This window comes from Equus caballus, chromosome 15 (assembly GCF_041296265.1).
Source record: "Equus caballus isolate H_3958 breed thoroughbred chromosome 15, TB-T2T, whole genome shotgun sequence".
In the NCBI taxonomy this organism is placed as follows: Eukaryota; Metazoa; Chordata; class Mammalia; order Perissodactyla; family Equidae; genus Equus; species Equus caballus.
The window spans coordinates 61,906,897-61,927,346 of record NC_091698.1 but is presented as its reverse complement, the minus strand read 5'-3'; the positions used below and the strand labels follow the sequence as shown (position 1 = coordinate 61,927,346).

At 35.9% G+C, this 20,450-nt stretch overlaps 1 protein-coding gene across 2 annotated transcripts in view; it reads right to left on the bottom strand.

Annotated features, from left to right (window-relative positions):
- Positions 1 to 20,450, bottom strand: part of PSME4 (proteasome activator subunit 4) — an 83,558-nt gene that overhangs the window by 5,113 nt on the left and 57,995 nt on the right. For both annotated transcript variants that reach the window (XM_023619107.2, XM_023619106.2), the window contains 16 exons: positions 19,423 to 19,632; positions 18,224 to 18,360; positions 17,316 to 17,369; positions 16,896 to 17,025; positions 16,133 to 16,214; positions 14,583 to 14,736; positions 13,965 to 14,034; positions 12,913 to 13,038; positions 12,212 to 12,364; positions 11,557 to 11,661; positions 10,905 to 10,996; positions 9,791 to 9,922; positions 9,225 to 9,433; positions 7,104 to 7,189; positions 3,889 to 4,017; positions 2,814 to 2,969 (listed from right to left, as the gene is read on the bottom strand). In XM_023619107.2, coding sequence (XP_023474875.2) covers positions 2,814 to 2,969; positions 3,889 to 4,017; positions 7,104 to 7,189; positions 9,225 to 9,433; positions 9,791 to 9,922; positions 10,905 to 10,996; positions 11,557 to 11,661; positions 12,212 to 12,364; positions 12,913 to 13,038; positions 13,965 to 14,034; positions 14,583 to 14,736; positions 16,133 to 16,214; positions 16,896 to 17,025; positions 17,316 to 17,369; positions 18,224 to 18,360; positions 19,423 to 19,632 — 2,025 coding nt within the window. The remainder of the gene's footprint in view (positions 1 to 2,813; positions 2,970 to 3,888; positions 4,018 to 7,103; positions 7,190 to 9,224; positions 9,434 to 9,790; positions 9,923 to 10,904; positions 10,997 to 11,556; positions 11,662 to 12,211; positions 12,365 to 12,912; positions 13,039 to 13,964; positions 14,035 to 14,582; positions 14,737 to 16,132; positions 16,215 to 16,895; positions 17,026 to 17,315; positions 17,370 to 18,223; positions 18,361 to 19,422; positions 19,633 to 20,450) is intronic.

The window sequence follows — 20,450 nt, the reverse complement described above, 5'->3', positions numbered from 1 at the left end:
TCAAATGGAAACTCAAGTTTTGGGAAGACGGAAAAAAGCAATAGAAAGATGTCTCATAAATCACAAAAACTTCTGCTAAATATTCATAAGGATAGGCCATAATAATTTGAAAAAAAAACCAAATGCTTTGCTATTTATTCCTTCAGAAAGTTTTTTTTTTAATTTTTCAATGTGACAGGTTGGGGTACTTAACATTTTTTTTTGCTACTTTCATTACACTATTATATTAAATGCGTTTTACTACTTCTTCTTTGGTTGTATTATTTCCTTTCATATCACGACTTATTTTTATATTCAACTACTGATGAGAATGCTTTCAATTTCTCACTACTATGCTACAAAATATTTTCCTTTTTTCTGCTTTTTCTCCCCAAGTCCCCCCAGTACATAGCTGTATATTTTAGTTGCAGGTCCTTCTAGCTGTGGCATGTGGGACGCCGCCTCAACATGGCCTGATGAGTGGTGCCATGTCGGCGGCCAGGATCTGAACTGGTGAAACTGGGCTGCTGAAGTGGAGCACGCGAACTTAAACCACTTGGCCACGGGGCCAGGCCCCAAAATATTCTTAATTTATATGATTTTCCCATATTGCAATGTACTTTCTTAGAATAGATTCTAAGAATTTAGATTATTAAATGTCATTGTATGAATAATTTCATTGTTAATTTTGTGGCTATCAGTTGCTTTTCAAAGAGACAGGGCTAACATACTATGACACAAAATTAATGTCGAGTATTGGTTGTACCTTACCGACAGTGGGTATCATCATTACAAATTTTTTTTTGAGGGCAGAGAGTAAATTAAGAGTAGGTGAAAAACATCTCATTGTTTTAAGTTTGCATTTCTCTGATCATTGAGAGGTTTGACTTTCCACTGTTGATTGCTTATACTGTCTTTATACATATGTTATATCACCATCACTATCTACTCCAAAGGCCTTGATGATTTTTCTTACGCTACAATGTTTTTTCTAGTGTGAAGCTTGATAATTTAGATTGATGAGTTTCTAATATAGTCAGATTTGTCGCATCTATTAACTTAAAGCCTTAGAAAATCATCTCTGCTTGAAGTTCATATAAATATCCAAATTCATTTGTCCTACTTTCTCTAATTAAAAAAAGGGGGGAGTATATTTCTTTACATCTGGAATATATTTCAGCGTGAGATGTTCTAACTGATTTTTCTTTTTCTCCAAACTGCTAACAAATTGCCTGAACACTTCCAACTGAATTATTCTCTTTCCCAATAGCAAAGTCTACTTCTGGGATATTTTGTTCCAAGGGTCGGTCTGCACATGTCTATAATTAATTTTGTAAGGTGAGTAGTATTTAGCTTTTTTATCCATAAACACAGTTTTTTTCTTATCACTTCTAAAAATTTTTCTTTAAATCTAAAAGTTTTCTTATAATAGTTCTCATTTAGATTATTACAAAGTTTTTTTCAATATTATCAGGAGTAGCTTAGCTAATTATTACCAATATTCAGTATCACATTTTAAAAATATGATACAGTAGTTTTAATAAATGTCATGGTTATGGTTATATTAACAGCTATGTTTAAGCCTACCACAGGGGAAAAAAATATAAAATAATCTATAAAAATGGATAAGGGGGCCCGGCCCTGTGGCCAAGCTCCATGTGCTCCACTTTGGCAGCCTAGGTTCATGGGTGTGGATCCCGGGTGTGGACCTACTCCACTCAGCAGCCAGGCTGTGGAGGCATCCCACACACAAAGTAGAGGAAGACTGGCACAGATGTTAGCTCAGGGCTAATCTTTCTCAAGTGAAAAAAAGAGGATTGGCAACGGATGTTAGCTCATCCTCAAAGACACACAAAAACAGTTCTAAAACAAGGTCCAGAAAACAGTAAATTTTAATGCAACTGCTATAACATTTAAAGTTAGGAACTGCTGACTTTCAAGATTTCAATCTTTCCTTTTCAATCCTTTAGTTAAAAAAAATTTATAGGTAGCTGTAAATATTTTAACTGAGGCCTGTCAGAGTTGTTCTTCCCACTGTGTGAGTACCCTAGGGACTGGACAATATCTGGACACAAGAAAGCTAGATTACAAAATGAATAGGCTCATTAGAGAGGAGGAGAAATTTCCATTCCCAGTTTCCTATGGACACAATCAATTTCAGTGCTCTCAAATAAATTCTCTAATTACTGGGAGTGCTCCACTATATGGAAAACTCATAAAGTCCATAAAATAAAATAAAAATTTCAGTTACATTTTCTTTACCTAAGGCAAATTTAGAAAGTGGTATCTTATTCCATATTTATTATAACATGCTGTTTTTACATTAGGCTATCTGAAATAATAGATTTATCTTTTTGTACAAAATATTAATATAGCTCAAAAAAGTTGCCTTTAATTTCTCTACCAAGGAAAATTAAAAAAAACAACAACAATCTTGTCTTAAGGCTACTGGATAAATAGCATCTATGTGTAGATTTTCATTCTCTTGAAACTGCCTTCATGCACATTCCTATTAATTCTTTAAAAAGTAAGATAAATAGAGTATTTTCACATGCAATTTCATAGATAAGAAAACTTTGGTTCACAAATATCATCTGCCTGACTGCAAAGAGAGGCCAGATCAAGAACATGCCCAAGGTTTGTTTCCATTTGTACTATAGGAAATCATGATTAGAGTATCAAATCTAATCATAGAGGGCTATGTTAAAATTACTTTTAATAATTTATGTTTTAATAAAACACATCTTATCAGTGTGTGAATACTTCTTCGAAGGGGAGGCAAGAGGTTTTCTTTAAATTCATTAAATTTTGATTTGTTATAACTTAAATTTTACCTCTAGCTGTTCATCCTCCAAAAGACTTATAACCAGCCACCTGATGTCTTTAACTGCATCCTCATTGTTTAGGAAAATAAAGAGATTATAAAATACCATGGTCTGGAGGTAGGTCAGTACTGTATATCTAGCATGCCAAGAACTGCTCCTTGCTGTCTGTGAATAAGACATAAGTAGAAACAATGAAAACAGTGCTGACAAGAACATGAGATGACAGACAGCAAAATTACACACAAATAACATAATCTTCTAATATCACTCTACTTTCACAGGTATAATTAGAGCAAGCTTGTTTTACATTTCCTTCTATATAAAAGGTTGCACAAGCTATTTCAGGTAAAGTTAGTTATTCAGAATGTACGAATGGTTGACAGTAAGGGAAAGGAACACAGAAGTCAGTTTTAAAAGAGGGAATTATTTATAATTAATGACTCTAACTCCTTGAAGGGTTACACATTATTTTATTTTACTTTTGATAGTGGCAGGTAGGGTACTGAAAGCAAACAAGATTGAGAACTACTAAATTCCACTACCAAAAAAAACCCCAAAACATTTTGGGTTGTTCAAAAATATTTTTAAGTGATAATCAAACTTAAAAATCTGAAAACCATGGGAACATGCCCATTTTTATATTACATAACACATATAGTATGACCTGAATAAAGCTGGGCACACAGTATACTAAAAACGCAGCCAGGAAATATACAATCACTTAGGTCCTTCGACCCATAGACAAGGAAATAAATAAAATAAAGGGGAAATGTTAAAAGGGAATGACCATGCTCCCCCCTCATAAGCACTCTGTGTCCAAGGTGCTTCAATGATTAGCTTTTTGTGTACAGAGAAAATTTGGGGGTTAGTGACCTGCCCAAGGTCAGAGAAGTTGGTGGCAGAGACAGGCACAGAATCTAGGTCTGTTTCTTTGGTCAATATATATCTTCTCTCATAGTAAAAGAAAATTCAAATTGAAAATCAGTATCAGGTATTGTGTGCCCTGCAGGTGACTTTGTGAAATTCTTAGAATGATAAACCAAAATTCTAACCAAAAGATATAAATATTTTTATACATTCTTACTTGTTTGAGCACCTGAAGCACCAAAGGCACTTGATGAGGGTACAGCAACCCCTGAGACATCAGTGATAAACATAACTTTGCATCTCTTTTCAGTTCATCATAGCTATTGTCATTTTCCACCGGGGCAATCTGGAAAACAATAAAACAAACCAAAGACATAAATTGAAAAATAACAGTCAATAAGTACGAAGGCATCCGTACACAAAAGAAATCACCTTTTCTACTTTTAACAATTTGTCTGGAAAATTTCAAACATATACAAAACCAGAGAATAATACAATGAATCCTCATGCATCAATCACCTCTTCAATAGTGACAAACTCATAATCCTTTCCTTTTTTGCTCCCCATGGCTCCCCTTCCCCAATTAAATTATTTGAAGCAAATATTAGACATATTTCACCCATAAATTTTTTTTTAAAGATTTTATTTTTTTCCTTTTTCTCCCCAAAGCCCCCCAGTACATAGTTGTATATTCTTTGTTGTGGGTCCCTCCAGTCGTGGCATGTGGGATGCCACCTCAGCGTGGTTTGATGAGCAGTGCCATGTCCGTGCCCAGGATTCGAACCAACGAAAACACTGGGCCGCCTGCAGCGGAGCACGTGAACTTTAACCAATCGGCCACGGGGCCGGCCCCTCACCCACAAATATTTTATTATGTATCTCTAAAAGATAAAGTCTCTTATAAAAAAACTTTTCATGACAGCATACATAAAAATTCATCACAGTTAAAATAAAAATATTCAGTAGTGTTCAAATTTCCCCATCATTTCATACATGCGTTATTACAATTGGCTTTTTGGAATCTAGTTCAAGAAAATGATCACACTGCATCTGGGTGGTATATCTCTCAAGTCTAAGAGAGTCTATTAAAAAAACGTTAAAAAAAGAAGCTATAAATTCCCTTCACCCTCTTTTAAATTCTTTTTTCTTTTAACAAGGCGGCGGGGTGGCGGGGGAGGGGGCCGTCATTAAACTGTGTTAACTTGTAGAAAATGCTGCCCATTTAGTTAGCGAAGGAATATTTTACAGGGTCTTCCTCTCCTCTAATTATTGAGAAAAATAATTTTTCTGAAGAAATGACATCAACAGCATGTAATTTTATACCAATTATGACAATATCTGGAAATTTTTCTCTAAGTTTGATGTACACAAAAGCATTATTCTACAGTGCTGAGTTTTGATAAGCATTTAGCGAAGTTTGAAACTCAGGATGAAACATGCCCCCCTCTCTCCCTGACCACTACACCATTACAGCTCTTGATCCGTCCAAATTAAAATTCAGTTCAAGACTCCTAACGTAAAGAATAAGGTGCATAATTTACACTGTGCTCTCTGCTTTACAGGCATTTATCTCATTTGTCCCTTGTTACAACTCTGTGAGGGATGTTGATATTATCCCACACTTTACACCCAAAGAGACAGTCTTTGAAGTTCAGTAGCTTGTGCAAGGTCACAAAAAAAGCAGCATCTGTCACAGACAGAATTTTAAACTCGGTCTCTATTTACTCCAAAAGCAGTGCTGTGTAAACTATTCTTGGTTGGAGAGCCTCTTCCCTCACTCTTGAGCAATGTGGAGACTCTTACACTAGAATACAAAAATGAATGAAACCTTCACTTTGATACATATTTCAAGGCTTTTTTGGGATTGATATAAAATTGCTTTTTATGGTATAGGATAAATAAATAATACTTCATTTAAAATCTAATAAACATCTCAGATACGTCCAAGACAGAATTTCTGATCTCATCTCCAAGTATTTCTGTGCTCTTCCTACAGTTTAGCAAACAACAACTTTCTTTCAGACACCTCTCTTTATCTTCACTCTGTACATCTGATCTATCTGCAAAATAACTTTGTTCATCTGTGCTGTGGTGCCTGTCTACTCCAGACCCCATTCACCATCGTGGCCTAAAGCAGACTCTCAACCTCAGTATTTGTATATTTAGGTGAAATGTTAGGCCTGTCACCAGAAACTTGAACAGTAGAAGTTTTTAATGATTTACGTTGTTCATAAATTTCAAGTGAATTCAAATCATCCTTCTACAAATTCCACTCTCATATATTTGCTTTCTGAATTTTTTTTTTTTTGAGTGAAAGAAAAGGGGTGGGACTCCAGCTATCCCACCACTCATTGTCCATTATCCATTTATGGACACATGCAATCACGTTCTGTATCTGGGGCACATGTGGCAGTGGACAAAAGTTTGAGCACTACTGCCCTAAAGACAAACCCTATCTACACCAACGACCTACAAAATAACAAGGACCCATACGCAGACAGCTACTGTCTACTTTATATCCTGTAAGATCTCAGAGGTATTCATGGGTATCAGGCCCTACTCAGCACTCTTAAAAGTATTTAGAGGTAAATCCTTTGAAAATTACCAGTAGTTTTTATCTTTGTGAAATTTCCTAAAGACAAGGTATACTGAAGCCAATCAAAAGTTTAGCATGCCATCTGCTAATGAGCAATACAGGCCTTCCTTCTTAAATGATAACGACTGTACTGACCAACAATCGTCACGTAGTGGTGAGGTTTTGCGCCAAGCCTTCCAAATGTGCAATGAGACTACGCTGTTTTTCCAACTACAGACAACCATAGCATGACTGCAAACTATAATTTTGGAAACTAATAGATCACTCTGTGACCTTAGTTTTATTAGCTTCATCCTCTGAGAAGATGAGTAATTAAAACCTCCTCAGGTTACACCTCTCACCAAGTGAAACTTCAGTGTCATTATATGATTACCAGGGACAAGTTACCTCCTGCAGATATTTGTTAGAACCAACTACAGTGCCATTTAACACTGGAAAATAAACATAATACACTCAACATTTTGATCTTCAGATTTATTATACACTGAATAAAAAAGTAAGAAATAGCTAATATTCAAAAATTTCATTGTGGCTTTTCTTTTGGCTACCAGTATTTTCTTAAACTGGGCTATGGAAATTGGCTATCCACGAAACAATGTTCTGTCTGTACACTTTTCACGTATTGGCCAAAATCCTACCCTTACCTAACATAAAAAAGATTATTTCAACAAAAATTAAACCACTATCGCCTCATGATTTTCCTGTGACTCTTGTACCTCTTAGAGAGCCAACCAAATCATACATAGTCTGAAAAGCTATCAACCATCAGATGATAAATATAGATTCCTTTTGAAGGTCAGAAGAGGATGCATTCTTAATTTCAGCCATAAACTTACCTTAAAAAACAAAGGCAGAAGCTGAAGTTGTTCTTTGACTGCTGTAGAGAAGGATCTTCCTGCACTCGCCATCAGCCATTTCAGTACTATTCGGAAACAAGCACACAGAATCAATCTTTGCTATCCAGTTAGAAACCATCAAGTAGAATAATGTAATGCTAGTGTCAGAAAGCCACTCTGATTGCTCTTCAATGTTAAGAAAGAGATCGTCTATGTTATTCCATAAACAAATTAGATACCTATCAGCGGCATGACAGGACCCACAATAAAGGCTGTCACCCAATCTAGGGTACTGAAGCCACTCTCAAAGAATGAACTGGCAAATTATTAACAGTCTACCAAACACCTGACACCAAGCACAAGTAAAACTAGCCTTCAGGGGCTGGCTCTGTGGCCTAGAGCCCAGGGTTTCGCTGGCTCAGATCCTGGGCGTGGACCTAGCACCACTCATCAAGCCATGCTGAGGCGGCGTCCCACATGCTGCAACTAAAAGGACCCAGGACTAAAATATACAACTATGTACTGGGGGGCTTTGGGGAGATGAAGGAAAAATAAAATCTTTAAAAAAATAAAATCTTAAAAGAACAAACAGGCTTCAATAATCCTGAAGCAGCACAAACGATGACTAAGTTAGTTGCTTATTCTTAGAATCCTTGAAGAATTTTTAGATATAAAAACAGTAGGACACCTCCAATAACCAAACAGTTTTGAAAAAGAACAAAGTTGGAGGACTCACACTTCAAGATCTCAAAACTCACCACAAAGCTACAGTAATCAAAACAGTGTGGTAATGACAGGAATATAGACCAACAGAATAGACTAGAGAGCCCAGAAATAAACACTCACATACATGGCCTATTAATCTTCAACAAGAGTGCCAAGACTATTCAATAAAGAAATGGTAGACTTTTCAACAAGTGCTGCTGGGAAACTGGATATCCATGAGCAAAAGAACAAAGCTGGATCCCTACCTTACACCATATACAAAAATTAACTCAGAGTGGATTAAAAACGTAAAGTAAGAACCAAAACTATAAAACTCGTGGAAAAAAACAAGGGAAAAATTTACAACACTGGATTTGGCAATGATTTCTTGGATATGACACCAAAAGCAAAGGCAACAAAAGAAAAAACAGATAAATTAGACTTCATCAAAATTAAAAACTTCTGAGTACAGGACACTATCAAGAGAAGAAAAAGACAACCCATGGAATGGGAGAAAATATTTGCAAATCATATATCAAGAGGAGACTGATATCCAGATTATAAGAGAACTACAACTCAACAATAAAACAGCCTAATTCAAAAACAGGCAAAGGACTTGAATAGATATTTCTCCAAAGAAGATACAAAAATTGCAAATAAGCAAATGAAAAGATGTTCAACCACTAATCAGCAGAGAAACGCAAATCAAAACCACGAGATACCTTCTTCACACCCATTAGGATAGCTGTAGTCATAAAAACAGAAAACAAGCATGAGCTTGGATGTGGAAAACTGAAAGCCTTTAGCACTGCTGGCTGGAATGTAAAATGGCGCAGCCACTGTGGAAAATAGCCTGGTGGCTCCTCAAAAAGTTAACACAGAATTACCATATGGTCTAGCAATTCCACTTTCAATTACCAAAAGAACCAAAAGCAGGGACTCAAACAGATACTTCTACACCAATGCTCATAGCCATATTACTCACAACAGCCAAAACAATGTAAACAACCTAAACGTCCATCAACAGATGAATAAATAAACATTGCAAACACTACGCAAAGTGAAACAGGCCACTCACAAAAGAACAAATAGTATGATACCACTTACACGAGGTACCTAAAATAGGCAAATTCATAGAGACAGAAAGTAGAATGTGGTTGCCAGAGGCTGGCAGAAAGGGAGAACGAGGAGATACTGTGTAATAGGTATAGAGTTTCAGTTTTGTAAGAAGAAAAGAGTAGTGAAGATAGATGATGGTGATGGTTGCCCAACGTGGATGTACTTGATGCCACTGGACTGTAAGTTTTATATTATGTACATTTTACCATACTAAAAAACATAGGAGAAAAAAGCCAGCCAGACTATGTAAATATACGTCTGTTTTGAAGTGAGTTTCTACTAATTTTAGCTACTCACTAGTTTTTAAGAGTTTAATGCCCTGAGTTCGTTCATCTTCTTCACCAATTCCATTTTCTTCCATAACATGGTTCTGAATTTCTTCATCCACATCCATGAGGGGTTTCAATTTCTCTAGAATTCTAGCAGTAAACTCAGGGACACGAGGGGATGCCGTTGGCGCGGTGTTTGGCAAAGAAACATCTATCATGAATATGTAGGTCAGGACACTGTAAAATAAAATATGTACCGTAAGAAGAGATGCCACATTATCAATAAAACTAAAGTTCAAAAGTTACGACCCCACCAAAGTAAATTTTCCCAAGACAATTCCTGGAGAGTCTCTTGCCCCTGTGCCAGTAATTCTGAGGTATTAAAAACCAGGCTGTGTGACTGCTCACCTCTGGCTTGTGAGCACACTGCTGTCCTATTTTACATTCGGAGCCTCTTTTCTAGTGTCTCACAACACAAGATAAAACAAAATTTGAAGAGGAGGGCACCATGAAACTCAACAGTAACACAACCAGTATATATCTAATTTAATAAAAAGAATCCAAGAGGTATACCACGGAGAAAGTTATACCTACCTCCCTATTCTTTCCCTGACATTTTTGTAAACCTGGGTGAGTTTGGGTTCCAAGTACTTCAGTAGTCTGTGCAATAGCTCAGGCACTCTCCACTCTTGCTGGGCAAGGCCACCTTGCAGCACATAGAGTCGACTAAAATTAAAGCACAGCACAGTTGTGTGAGAGCCCCCCTCTGCCTTTACGTATTGACAAGATAGATTAACGATGTCTGTATTCCACTTAAAATTGCTTCATTTTCTCACCTAATAAATAATAAAACTGACAATTCAAAACAGCGTCTTCATGAAGATTTTATTATTTTTCCTATGCCATTTTTCTCTGGATTCTCATTTCATCTCCACTACTATACAATCAAAAGAAATACTAACTTTAGAATACTCATTGAATTAATTTCTAAGCATCAGAAGCTTCTTCACTAATTAAAAAGAATAATGATTTAGGGCCGACCCCATAGCCTAGGGGTTAAGTTTAGTGCATTCTGTTTTGGCAGCCAGCCCAGGTTCAGTTCCTGGGTGGGGATCCACACTACAATGTTAGTGGCCATGCTGTGCTGGCAGTTCACATACTAAAAAATAAAGGAAGACTGGCACAGATGTTAGCTCAGGGCAAATCTTCCTCAACAACAACAACAACAACAATAATTATTATTATTGTTGTTGTTGTTGTTGTTAATAAGATTATCTAGATTTCCTTCTCTCATCCATTAATTTTTTCCAGCTCCTTATGCCCCACGCTCCACCAAGTATACTGTTTCTTAAAAGGATTGCTCTCTTCTTTCCTAATGGGAAAGAGTGAAAATTGAGAAGATCTGATAAAGAAGTTAATAACGTCATGGTGCAAAGAAGCAGTCCTGGTATAAAAGATGTGACAGTGGAGAAAGCTGAATCTAACTTATGTTTGAATTGCTCAGGTTGCCTCCATTTCTCCTACTGTTCCCAATTCAGAAATAATTCTATTTAGTATCGTATGTTGTATTAAAATTGATCATGCCATCTCCCAGAAGAAAGCAGTTACATTATCTAGCCTTTAGGAGTACAGAGAGTTCACTTGCATCTACACATCAAGAATAAAGATGCTATCTTTTGTTAACTTCTTAAGTTTTCTTTTTATTTACCATGCGTCTACAAAGGATCCTCCTTCACCACTCAGTGGTGATTCCAACAGCAACTCAAAAAGCCAATGAAGTTTCCGGGGATCTCTGCTTTCCTGTGTTGAAACAGAGGAAAGTGACAATAAATAAAGTAACAATTAAAATGGGTCCTACAATTCTGTAAATAAATCAGATCTTGTTATTTTAGAAATATTATAAATAAATACAAGTATAGAGGAAGAAATCCAAACTAAAATCATAGGTAAGTCAAATCCAAATGTATTATCATAACATACGTTAGAAAGACTAACAGTTAGAAAATTGTTGTTAGCTAAATGGATTGATTTAAACCAAAGTATACAAGCTATGGACATAGATAGTGTCAAAAATAACACTATAACCTTGTATCATCTGGCTTTTACTAGATGTAAGTCACATTTACAGATATATGATTTGACTTGTCATTCAATCTAAAAACGCATTACCATGGCAGAGAAAATATAACAATCACATTAGAGTTATCATTCAAGGCTTATTTGGAAGGCTAAATAGAACCATCTCCATTACTCAAGATGACAAAACTATGAATGAAATTTCAAGATTCAAGACGTACTGAGAGGAGAAGGAAACTGTCTGAATAGAGGAGTTAGACACGAAAGGAAGCAGGAGGACTTACACAGGATGTTGCTATACAAGTCCCCCAGTCGTTGTAAGTTTCTACTGTAATGTTGGACAACGCGGTTCTAAGCAGAGGGCACAGAAGCTCCCAAAGCTTCTCCACCTACTCAAACCACAGAGGAAAAAGTTAATGGTACTCAGAACATTTTTCTTCAACTATCTTTTCCTGGAAACATACACATACAAATACACAAACTGATACCTCATTTAAATTATATTTTAGAACACTCCAATAATCCAGGAAAAGTAACTTCACCGTATCAGTAATATACGTATTACTGTATACGTATATTATATATGTATATGTATAAAAGTAACATCCATCATCATACATACCCAGGCCATGCGCAGCATCGGCCAACTGATGCAGTGCAACAACGTGGGAACAGTGTTCCAGGGTCTTCCTATTTTTCAAGAGAAACTACTATCTTTTTTACACGACATATCCTGATTTTTCCCCTAATGTTGGCAAATAATTCAGATTTTAAAAGCTAATGAATGTCGCCTATAGACCACTAGTTTGTGACTTATACTCAAAAGCAACATGGAATCGAACATTTCATATTTTAAGTATTACTATCTAAGGTGTTGGGAATTGCTACATAAGTGGATAATGTAGCTTTAACAGGGAACACGCTGTACAAATACATCACCTTTTCATATGTCCAATGTTTAGAGCCTCTGATTAAACCAGCTATAATTTCTGCAACACATCGCTGGGTGCTTTCATGTGAATCTGCAACCAAACGTTCTAAATGGGGCTTTAGAACCGGCAGAAAGGCATCATCAAAATTTCTGAATATACCCTATCAAATCAAAAAGAAAGTTCTTCAGTATTCAAATGACTACCATCATCTCCATTATAATTATAATATGCTTGTTTCTGTTCACTACACCACTACGGTGCTTAAAAAACTCCAAGTGTTCGTCCTTTTAAAACCTAACAGCTTTAACAATGTCCATAAGTTAGAATGGTAAGAATACTGTCATTTTGCATGTCACATTAAAACGTAATCAATGAAATTACAATTAATAATGTTTCTGACCTTAAAAATATCACACACATCTCAGAAAAAAATCAAAAAGGACATCAATGCATATAGTCTTGCGGGGCTTTTTTTGCTTCTACTGCTAATTACAAATATTTAAGATAAATACTAAAGAGCTTTGTTTTTCAAAGAGTCCTAGACCTTACTAAGCCAAGATCAATAGGATCCGTGTAACTTCCGAGACACTTTAGATGAAGACAGCAGATGACACAACTGAAACTTTGATCAAATATTTTTAAATTTATGAACCTACAAATTGACAGGCACTAAGCTTTATGAAGAAGGTATATAAATAACATAGTTACCTTAAAGAGGCAAAAACGTCGAGGATTAAATTTATCTTTTCCTTTTCTGTCTTCTAAAGATAGAAAAGTAATTAGCTGTTCAACAAATTTAGGATCAGAAAAATGATCAAATATAATCTGTTCTGCCTATAAAGTTGAAAAAAAAGAAACAACATTCAGGGTTAAAATTCTATTTAAAAACATGATTCTGAAAACATTAAAATTCAACTGTAAAGTTTTGATATGCAATAGCAGGCTGTTATTTTCGTTCTCAAGAATTTTTAGCTCTCATAGAGGATTTCTAGAACCAAAATAACACTGTTTCCTAAAAATGCTAAATCCATAAGAATAGCTTTAGTTTCCCTTCAGGTATTCAGGTTTGGATTCCAGTGCTCAAACTGTGAATTAAAACCAACAAATATTCTGCTTGGGAAATGAAGACAACGCTACTGTGCCATGTTGTGTGCAGTTTAGGAAAATCCCCCAAACTGTAAACCAAGCCTCAGCAAATTATTTCCATATTTATAAAACATCAGAAGTTGAAAGGGAAACTGTTCAGAATTAGAAAATAAAAGCTACAACACCATTGACCTAACTGAGGAAGACATAAACTTAAAAGTTCTTAGTTAACTTTCAAAATAATAAAGAAATAAGTTCTATAAAGATTAAGGAGTTTAGACTTAAATCTATAACATCTATTTACTGCGTACTCATTTATATGCAATAGAAAACTCAAAGCCAGTCATTATCTTTGTCTTTAAGAAGCTTGTTAGCAGACGGAACTGATATAAGAAACAAGTATATAAATACATAAAGGAGTACCCAAGTGAGTGCTAAGTGGGGTGGTAACTTGAGAGTAACCTTGGACACAAAAAGACTCATGCCAACTGGCCCTAATAGAATGGGAGGACGAATAAGGGAGTATACATTTATCAGTACTTACCCAGTGCTATACTGAAATATATGAATTGGGATAAAAAACATAAAATGAGTTTGAAACAAACCACTGGCCAAAACTAAGATGCACTTGAACCAGGGTAAGTGTCTACACACAGTGAAAATGGCACGCTTACCTCTGTCAAATCCTCCCTGCTTCTGCCAAGCTTAGGCTGCTCTTCCACATCAGCATAGACAACCATATTCCTACACAGTAAGAGTATATGTGAGATACACATGGAAAAATATATTACAGTGATAGAAAGCATTAGAAGGCACCTTTAATGAACTCTAATTAGATGCTAAATTGGGGATACAAGTACATTACTAACAGTCTCAGTCTTAAAAATCTATCAGATTTTTGTGTCCTAGTGACATAAATTACTGGAATCAACAGTAAGGCACAAATAAGTATTTCTCTGGGCAGGTTTAGGCATGTGTAGTGTTAATAGGTAGAAATTATAACTTAGAGCCACTATTAACAAACTCCTTAGACATATAATGGCGGGACTAAGGAAGTCTAAGGGTTTCAGCAGAAAGACAAGGAAAGAGGTAGGATTGAGGCATAGAACTGGCAGGAGCAAAAAAAAAAAGAGGAAGAAGGAAAAGGAAAAAAGCTAGAGATTATGTATCTTTGGTGGCAGAGTACCTCTAACTGCCTCAAGTGCCTCTGAACCTCCCTGGAAATCCAAAGACAACAAGATAAGACAAATTCTATCAAAAATAAGCTGGGTGCACGGCAAGTTGCAACTTACTGTGGCCAGGTATAGTATCCCCAGTGAGTTTTTTCTACAAAGTAACTTGACTCCCATTCTTTTTTACTTCTTGGTATACTTTTGCTATCATAATGCAACCAGTGATTATCAGGCCTGTCACCAGCAAGAATTTGGGTGGGTTTAGGATATCCACCTAAGGAAAAGACAATCACATTTGATGAACTTAAAAACATCCATGCAATAATTATTCTCAACTTTCAATCAAAAGTACTAGTGTGACTTTGTTATCATAACAGACTATTAAAATGTGTTCAAGGCAAGACAACATATATATGAGGCATTTGAAACCAGAGGGGAAAAGATGGGATTATTCACTCAATGGTGTTGGGATAGTTATTCACGGGGAGAAAATCAAGTATGACCCATACTCCATTCCTTTAACCAAAATTAAAAGGATCAATTTGGTCAAAACTTCTCAGGTTTGAATTAATTTCAGACTTACAGAGCTCAAAGAATTCCCATATACTCTTTACCCAGATACCCAAAATTTTAACATTTTACCATGTGTACTTTGACATTCTATACACACATACTTGTTTTTTGGAACCATTAAATATTCATTTAATATGGGACCTACAAAACACGTATTTCAAGTGAGGGTAAAACAAGATCAGTGGTAGGCAGTATAAGGAAAGTCCTTCTCACATTTAGTTAACACCATTTTACAGTGTTCCAAAATAAAGATGGTGGTACAAACCATGCTCCCCTCCCAAAAGCAGGAGTGGGGGAGAACTGAAGACAGCTGTTTAAATATCATAGGAGTTACCAGAGGTAAAAAACAGGTAGCCAAAGGAATAAAAATGACATTTTTATCCTCCCAAATCAAACTACTTTATTATTTTTTTCTGACTATATGAGATTACTATTCAAAAAGTCTGATAATACAGTAAGGTATAAAGAAGAAAATTAACCTTGCCCCAATCCTACCACCTGGAGAGAAACATTTTACATATTGATATATTAATGGTAATGAAATTTTAAGTCCTTGAAATATAGTTTGACAAATAAGTAGTATAATTGCTTAGTTGGTGAAATAAAAAAGAAGTGGATGACAAGTATACTCAGTGTGTGCAAGAGGTACATGTATTAGGAAGACGCAGAATCAATCCATTTTTTTTTTCCTTTTTCTCCCTAAAGCCCCCCAGGACATAGTTGTATATTCTTAGTTGTGGGTCCTTCTAATTGTGGCATGTGGGACGCTGCCTCAGCGTGGCTCAATGAGCGGTGCCATGTCTGCACCCAGGATTCGAACCGACAAAAACAGTGGGCCGCCTGCAGCAGAGAGTGCAAACTTAACCACTCGGCCATGGGGCCAGCCCCTCAATCATTTATAAAAACTTTTTATCAGTTGTTTCTATTAAATCAATTGTTTTCCCCTTATATTATTTCATACTTTGTATTAAAATCTTTCTGTACTTCTATACTTTGTGCAGAAAAATATCTGCGATCAAGAACTATGATTTACATACTTCAAAGAAACTTTCCAGTTTGACTGAGAACCACTATAAATTACATTTGGCAGGACTTACTGATTTCATACGGGTTGATGGTCAGCTTTTTGTGTGTTCTTTTCAGCTGCTTCAAAATACCAGCAACAGCTGAGATAGCCATCTAGAAAAGAAACAGGTAGGGTAGATATATCAAAAATTTTAAATCTCTTAAATGGTTGCCTGCCTTGATCAAAGCAGAAGCTAGATTCTGTTTTTTTCAAGAGCAGAGAAACGCCTCACCCACTGAACATCTGGTGGTATAGCCACATGAGTGCTAAATCTGACTTGGAATGAGTCTGTTCACAGTTCCTACTCTTGAACGTTCATCCATGCTAGTCTCTGCCTAGAAAACTTTGATCCTTTTTCTGTTAAACCAATACCTGCTCATTCTTCAAATCTCAGCCTAAACATTTCTCCCTAAGGGTTTTCTCCAATGTACTAGGTTAGGACAGTCCTTCTTGCACCCTACCTCTAACACTTCATGAGTAAAACCAAAATTATATCCTTAGATATCTTCCCCTTCCTGTAACACTTCATATCTGTAATTAATTTTTCAAAATCAGTCTTTCCCACTAACCTATCAACTTGTTCCCTGCTATATCCCCAGAGTTGAAATGGAGTACCTGAGCATGTCCTTATGTATTTGTTGGATGACTTATTATCTTTTCTGAACCAAGAGGGGTAGATTTCAAACCAATACAAGATATCTATTAAGTGTGTCTTGTTTGTGAAGAATTTAAAGTCTGAAGAGGTGAGGTAAAAATTCTTAAATCCAAGATTGTAGCTAAAGTAAAGTATCTACCTTTCGAACTACAATTGCATCATGGTTGAGATTCTCAACAAAAAAACGTATGGCACGAAGAGGTAACACTCGGTCATCTCTCAAGAGTAGAGACAGAAGCCCAATGCCTATATGTTCAAATTTCCAGGGCCTGAAAAGGGGAGGAGAAAGAAAAAAAAAAATCACAAAACACATCACTCATAAAACCACTTTTAGAAGAAACCCTACATTTGAAACATTAATTTTAAGTTTCCCAAGAATTAAAATAGGTACATTGAAGAACAATGCTCCTATCATTAGCCCCAAACTTCCCCTCTTGGTCTTCTAAATTCATGAATCAGACAACAATTCTTTCTAACAGTCATTCAGGACCTTCAGAGTAGAAACCTCCTATAATATTTAAGATAAAAGCTTGAAGAATTAAAAAAATTTTGCACTTACAGATTTCTCTGCTCCACACCATCTAGCAAAGTGTTTACCAAATTTTCATAGTTCCTTAAAAAAAAAAAATTCAGGTGATGTATTGTTTTAATACAATACTAAGATCAACATCAAATAATGTAATATAAACTCAAATTCTGGCCAAATTCACCCTCTTCTTACTTCTCATCAATACACTGCCAAGGACCTGGTGAAAGCAAGCCAGAGTGAAAGCCAATGGGTGAACAGAGACACTGGGAAACAACAGAAAAGCAAAGACAAAGCAAAAAAAAAGTGTTAGGTACGCTGAGCACCTCAACTATTCCCGAGTGGACAGTCGAAAGCAAATTTGTGAGTAGTAATCAGTCAGGAGTGGTCTATTTACAATACGGCGCTCCAGGTACACAGGAAGTAGGCTGTAATTTCAGAGTTTATTATTTATATGGACATGTTAGAAAAAAGTGAATAAGCATATTCATAAGGCAAAGACAAAATCAAGTGAGGGAGGCTCCTGCCTACACTGAAGAGCTTTGGTTCCAAAAATGTAAAAACAGTTTACTAATATCCTGATACCAAATCTGTATAAATTTGATCAAAAAGTAATTACTGTAAGAACTGTGAAGAGATACATGTGTTGAACTTGAATTGGGATGTAATGACTGATATGTGTCCTAAAAAAAAAAATCAAAGAGAATTCACATTGAAAAAAGACACGATACTAAGATAACTTTAAGAGGGTATTTTCCACCTTCATAGCCAAAAGTGACAATCAGAAATCCAAACAATAATTATCTCCTAACATTTCTGTATTTCTTCAGAATCAATGTGTCAATTTCAATAGGTAGCTATGGTGCATCTATATTTTAGAGGTATTTTAAACCTACTATCTATAATGTCAGCCATCTTGATAAGAAGGCATTCATAATTACCTTAGGGCATCAGCATTCTTGTCTTGTTGGCGTTTAAGTCCTTCTTTAATTTCTTCTGAGCTAAGCATTATCTGATTGGTAGAGGGGTTTTTTGACCGTTGAAGTAATTCTGCTATTCCAACACATGACTTTGGAATCTTATTAAAAAGAAAAGCCAGGGAAAAAGTGAAGTGTTGACACACACTACAACATGGATGAATCTTGACAACGTTATGCTTAGTGAAATAAGCCAGATATACAGGACCACATATGGTATGATTTCATTTATATGGCATGTCCATAATAGGTAAATTGACAAAGAAAGTAGATTAGTGGCTTCCAGGGGCTAGGAGCACAGGGGAATGGGTACAGCTACTGGGCACAGAGTTTCTATTTGAGTGATAAAAATGTTCTGGAATTTGAGTGACGGTTGCACAACCCTGTGAATATACTATTGTGAATAGACAAGCACAGCATTAAAAGCATGAATTTTTTGGTATATGAATTATACCTCAATTTTTAATTTTTTTTAAAAGAAAGTACAATCCAATGACAATTTCAAATAGCAAGACTACGTTTTATGGAAAAGGACTACACTTAGAGCAGTGGTTTTTAAACCAGAGGGTGGATGTCAAATATAATCACTTTAGAGAAGAGGGGGCTTCAACTGCACCCACCTCTTTTCTCTATCCCCAATTCTGATGGGCATGTAAATACACACTTGAAAATTCTTACATGATCTGCTCCACCTCTCCATTTGAGCACCACTGAAACTCATACTCCTTACTTTTTCATTTGTCAAATCATCCAATTTTAGTTCACTTCATTATAAATTATGAACTCTTTGGTCAATCTTTTCTGATTTTGGCTACTAGGAGTGAACTCCTAAAATATAATCAACTCTTTGAAAAATGAGGCCACGAACAGAGAGGGAATAATGGTAGATGCAACAATGTAACTCTCTGTGACCCCTTGATAGAAAACAACCTAGCTCTCTCCTGGCCATGCTCCAACTTCCTATTCTACCCTGCTATCCACAGTAATCATCACCAAAGTACAAAAAGGAAACAGAAACAAAAGCTTTTTAAAGAAAACAGGAGAATCAAATGCCAAGAGTATTATTACTGAAAAAAGAAAAATAAAAAGCATTTTAACAAGGCAAGAAACCCATAAGGCAGTATCTCCACTACAACTTGAATTAAAAGAATGGTTTTGCTTACTGTGAAGTCCAAGCCAATTGTTTCATATTGTCGATGAATCTTTTCTGCAAGATCATCAAACAGTCTCACTATTGAAGGCTTTTCCAGGGACATTGCTTTGCTAAGCCCAGAAGAAACAATTGCTGGCCAAGTCTGCACAATACAGTCCCAATCATGAAGGTTTGCCAAGCATACACCACTGTGATTTCCAAGGAGACAATACAAGGCACCCTGCAGGGAGAAAATGATTAATATGGGAAATAAGGGGCACCATTTATTATAGCCAACTCCACTACATGTTGTTTTTAAATTTACTAAACATTAATTATTTAAATGTTTGATACTTGTTAGTAAAGTAGGTTCACACATTTATCATGTTACTTTTATTAGAAACCTGAACTTGACATTTAATTGTCATCTAGTAATATTTTCTCTAAGTACTTTAATAGAGGGTTGGCTCAAGGAATGGCTATTAACAAGATAATATAGAAATGGAAGTATGTTGTTTTTAAGAACACAGCTTCCATTCCAATTCTCTTCTACTACAATTATATCATTAAGCCCATGAAATGTGCCACCCTTGGCATTTTAGGGCATAATGCTTGGAATAATTTCTAAAATAGTAGTTAACATTGAGTTGCCTCATATTTTGGCTTCTGTAATTCCTTATTTTGTGATATCTTTCTAATCTTTCCCTTCTCAGTTAGATTTTCTTGGGCTTCTAATGGAGTTTTCTCAGCATTTCCTCCCTCCTCCTCTTCTCTTCTCACTCTTCTCCTAGGCTCTCTTACCCATGCCCAGATTTGAATTATCACGAACGCAAACTGAAATCCTATCTTTAAGCTCCAAACTCAGACGTCTAACTGCCTGCTTGACACTGCCTCTTCATTTACAGGAACCACTCCAAATTAAACTTATCCAAACAAACCAATTCATCATCTATTCTCCGTGTTCTCTCTCTCTGATATATTGAACAACCAGTTGTACAATCCAGAACCTTAATAATTTTGAAACCTCCTTTTTTCAGTCTCCTCATATTCAACCATCAA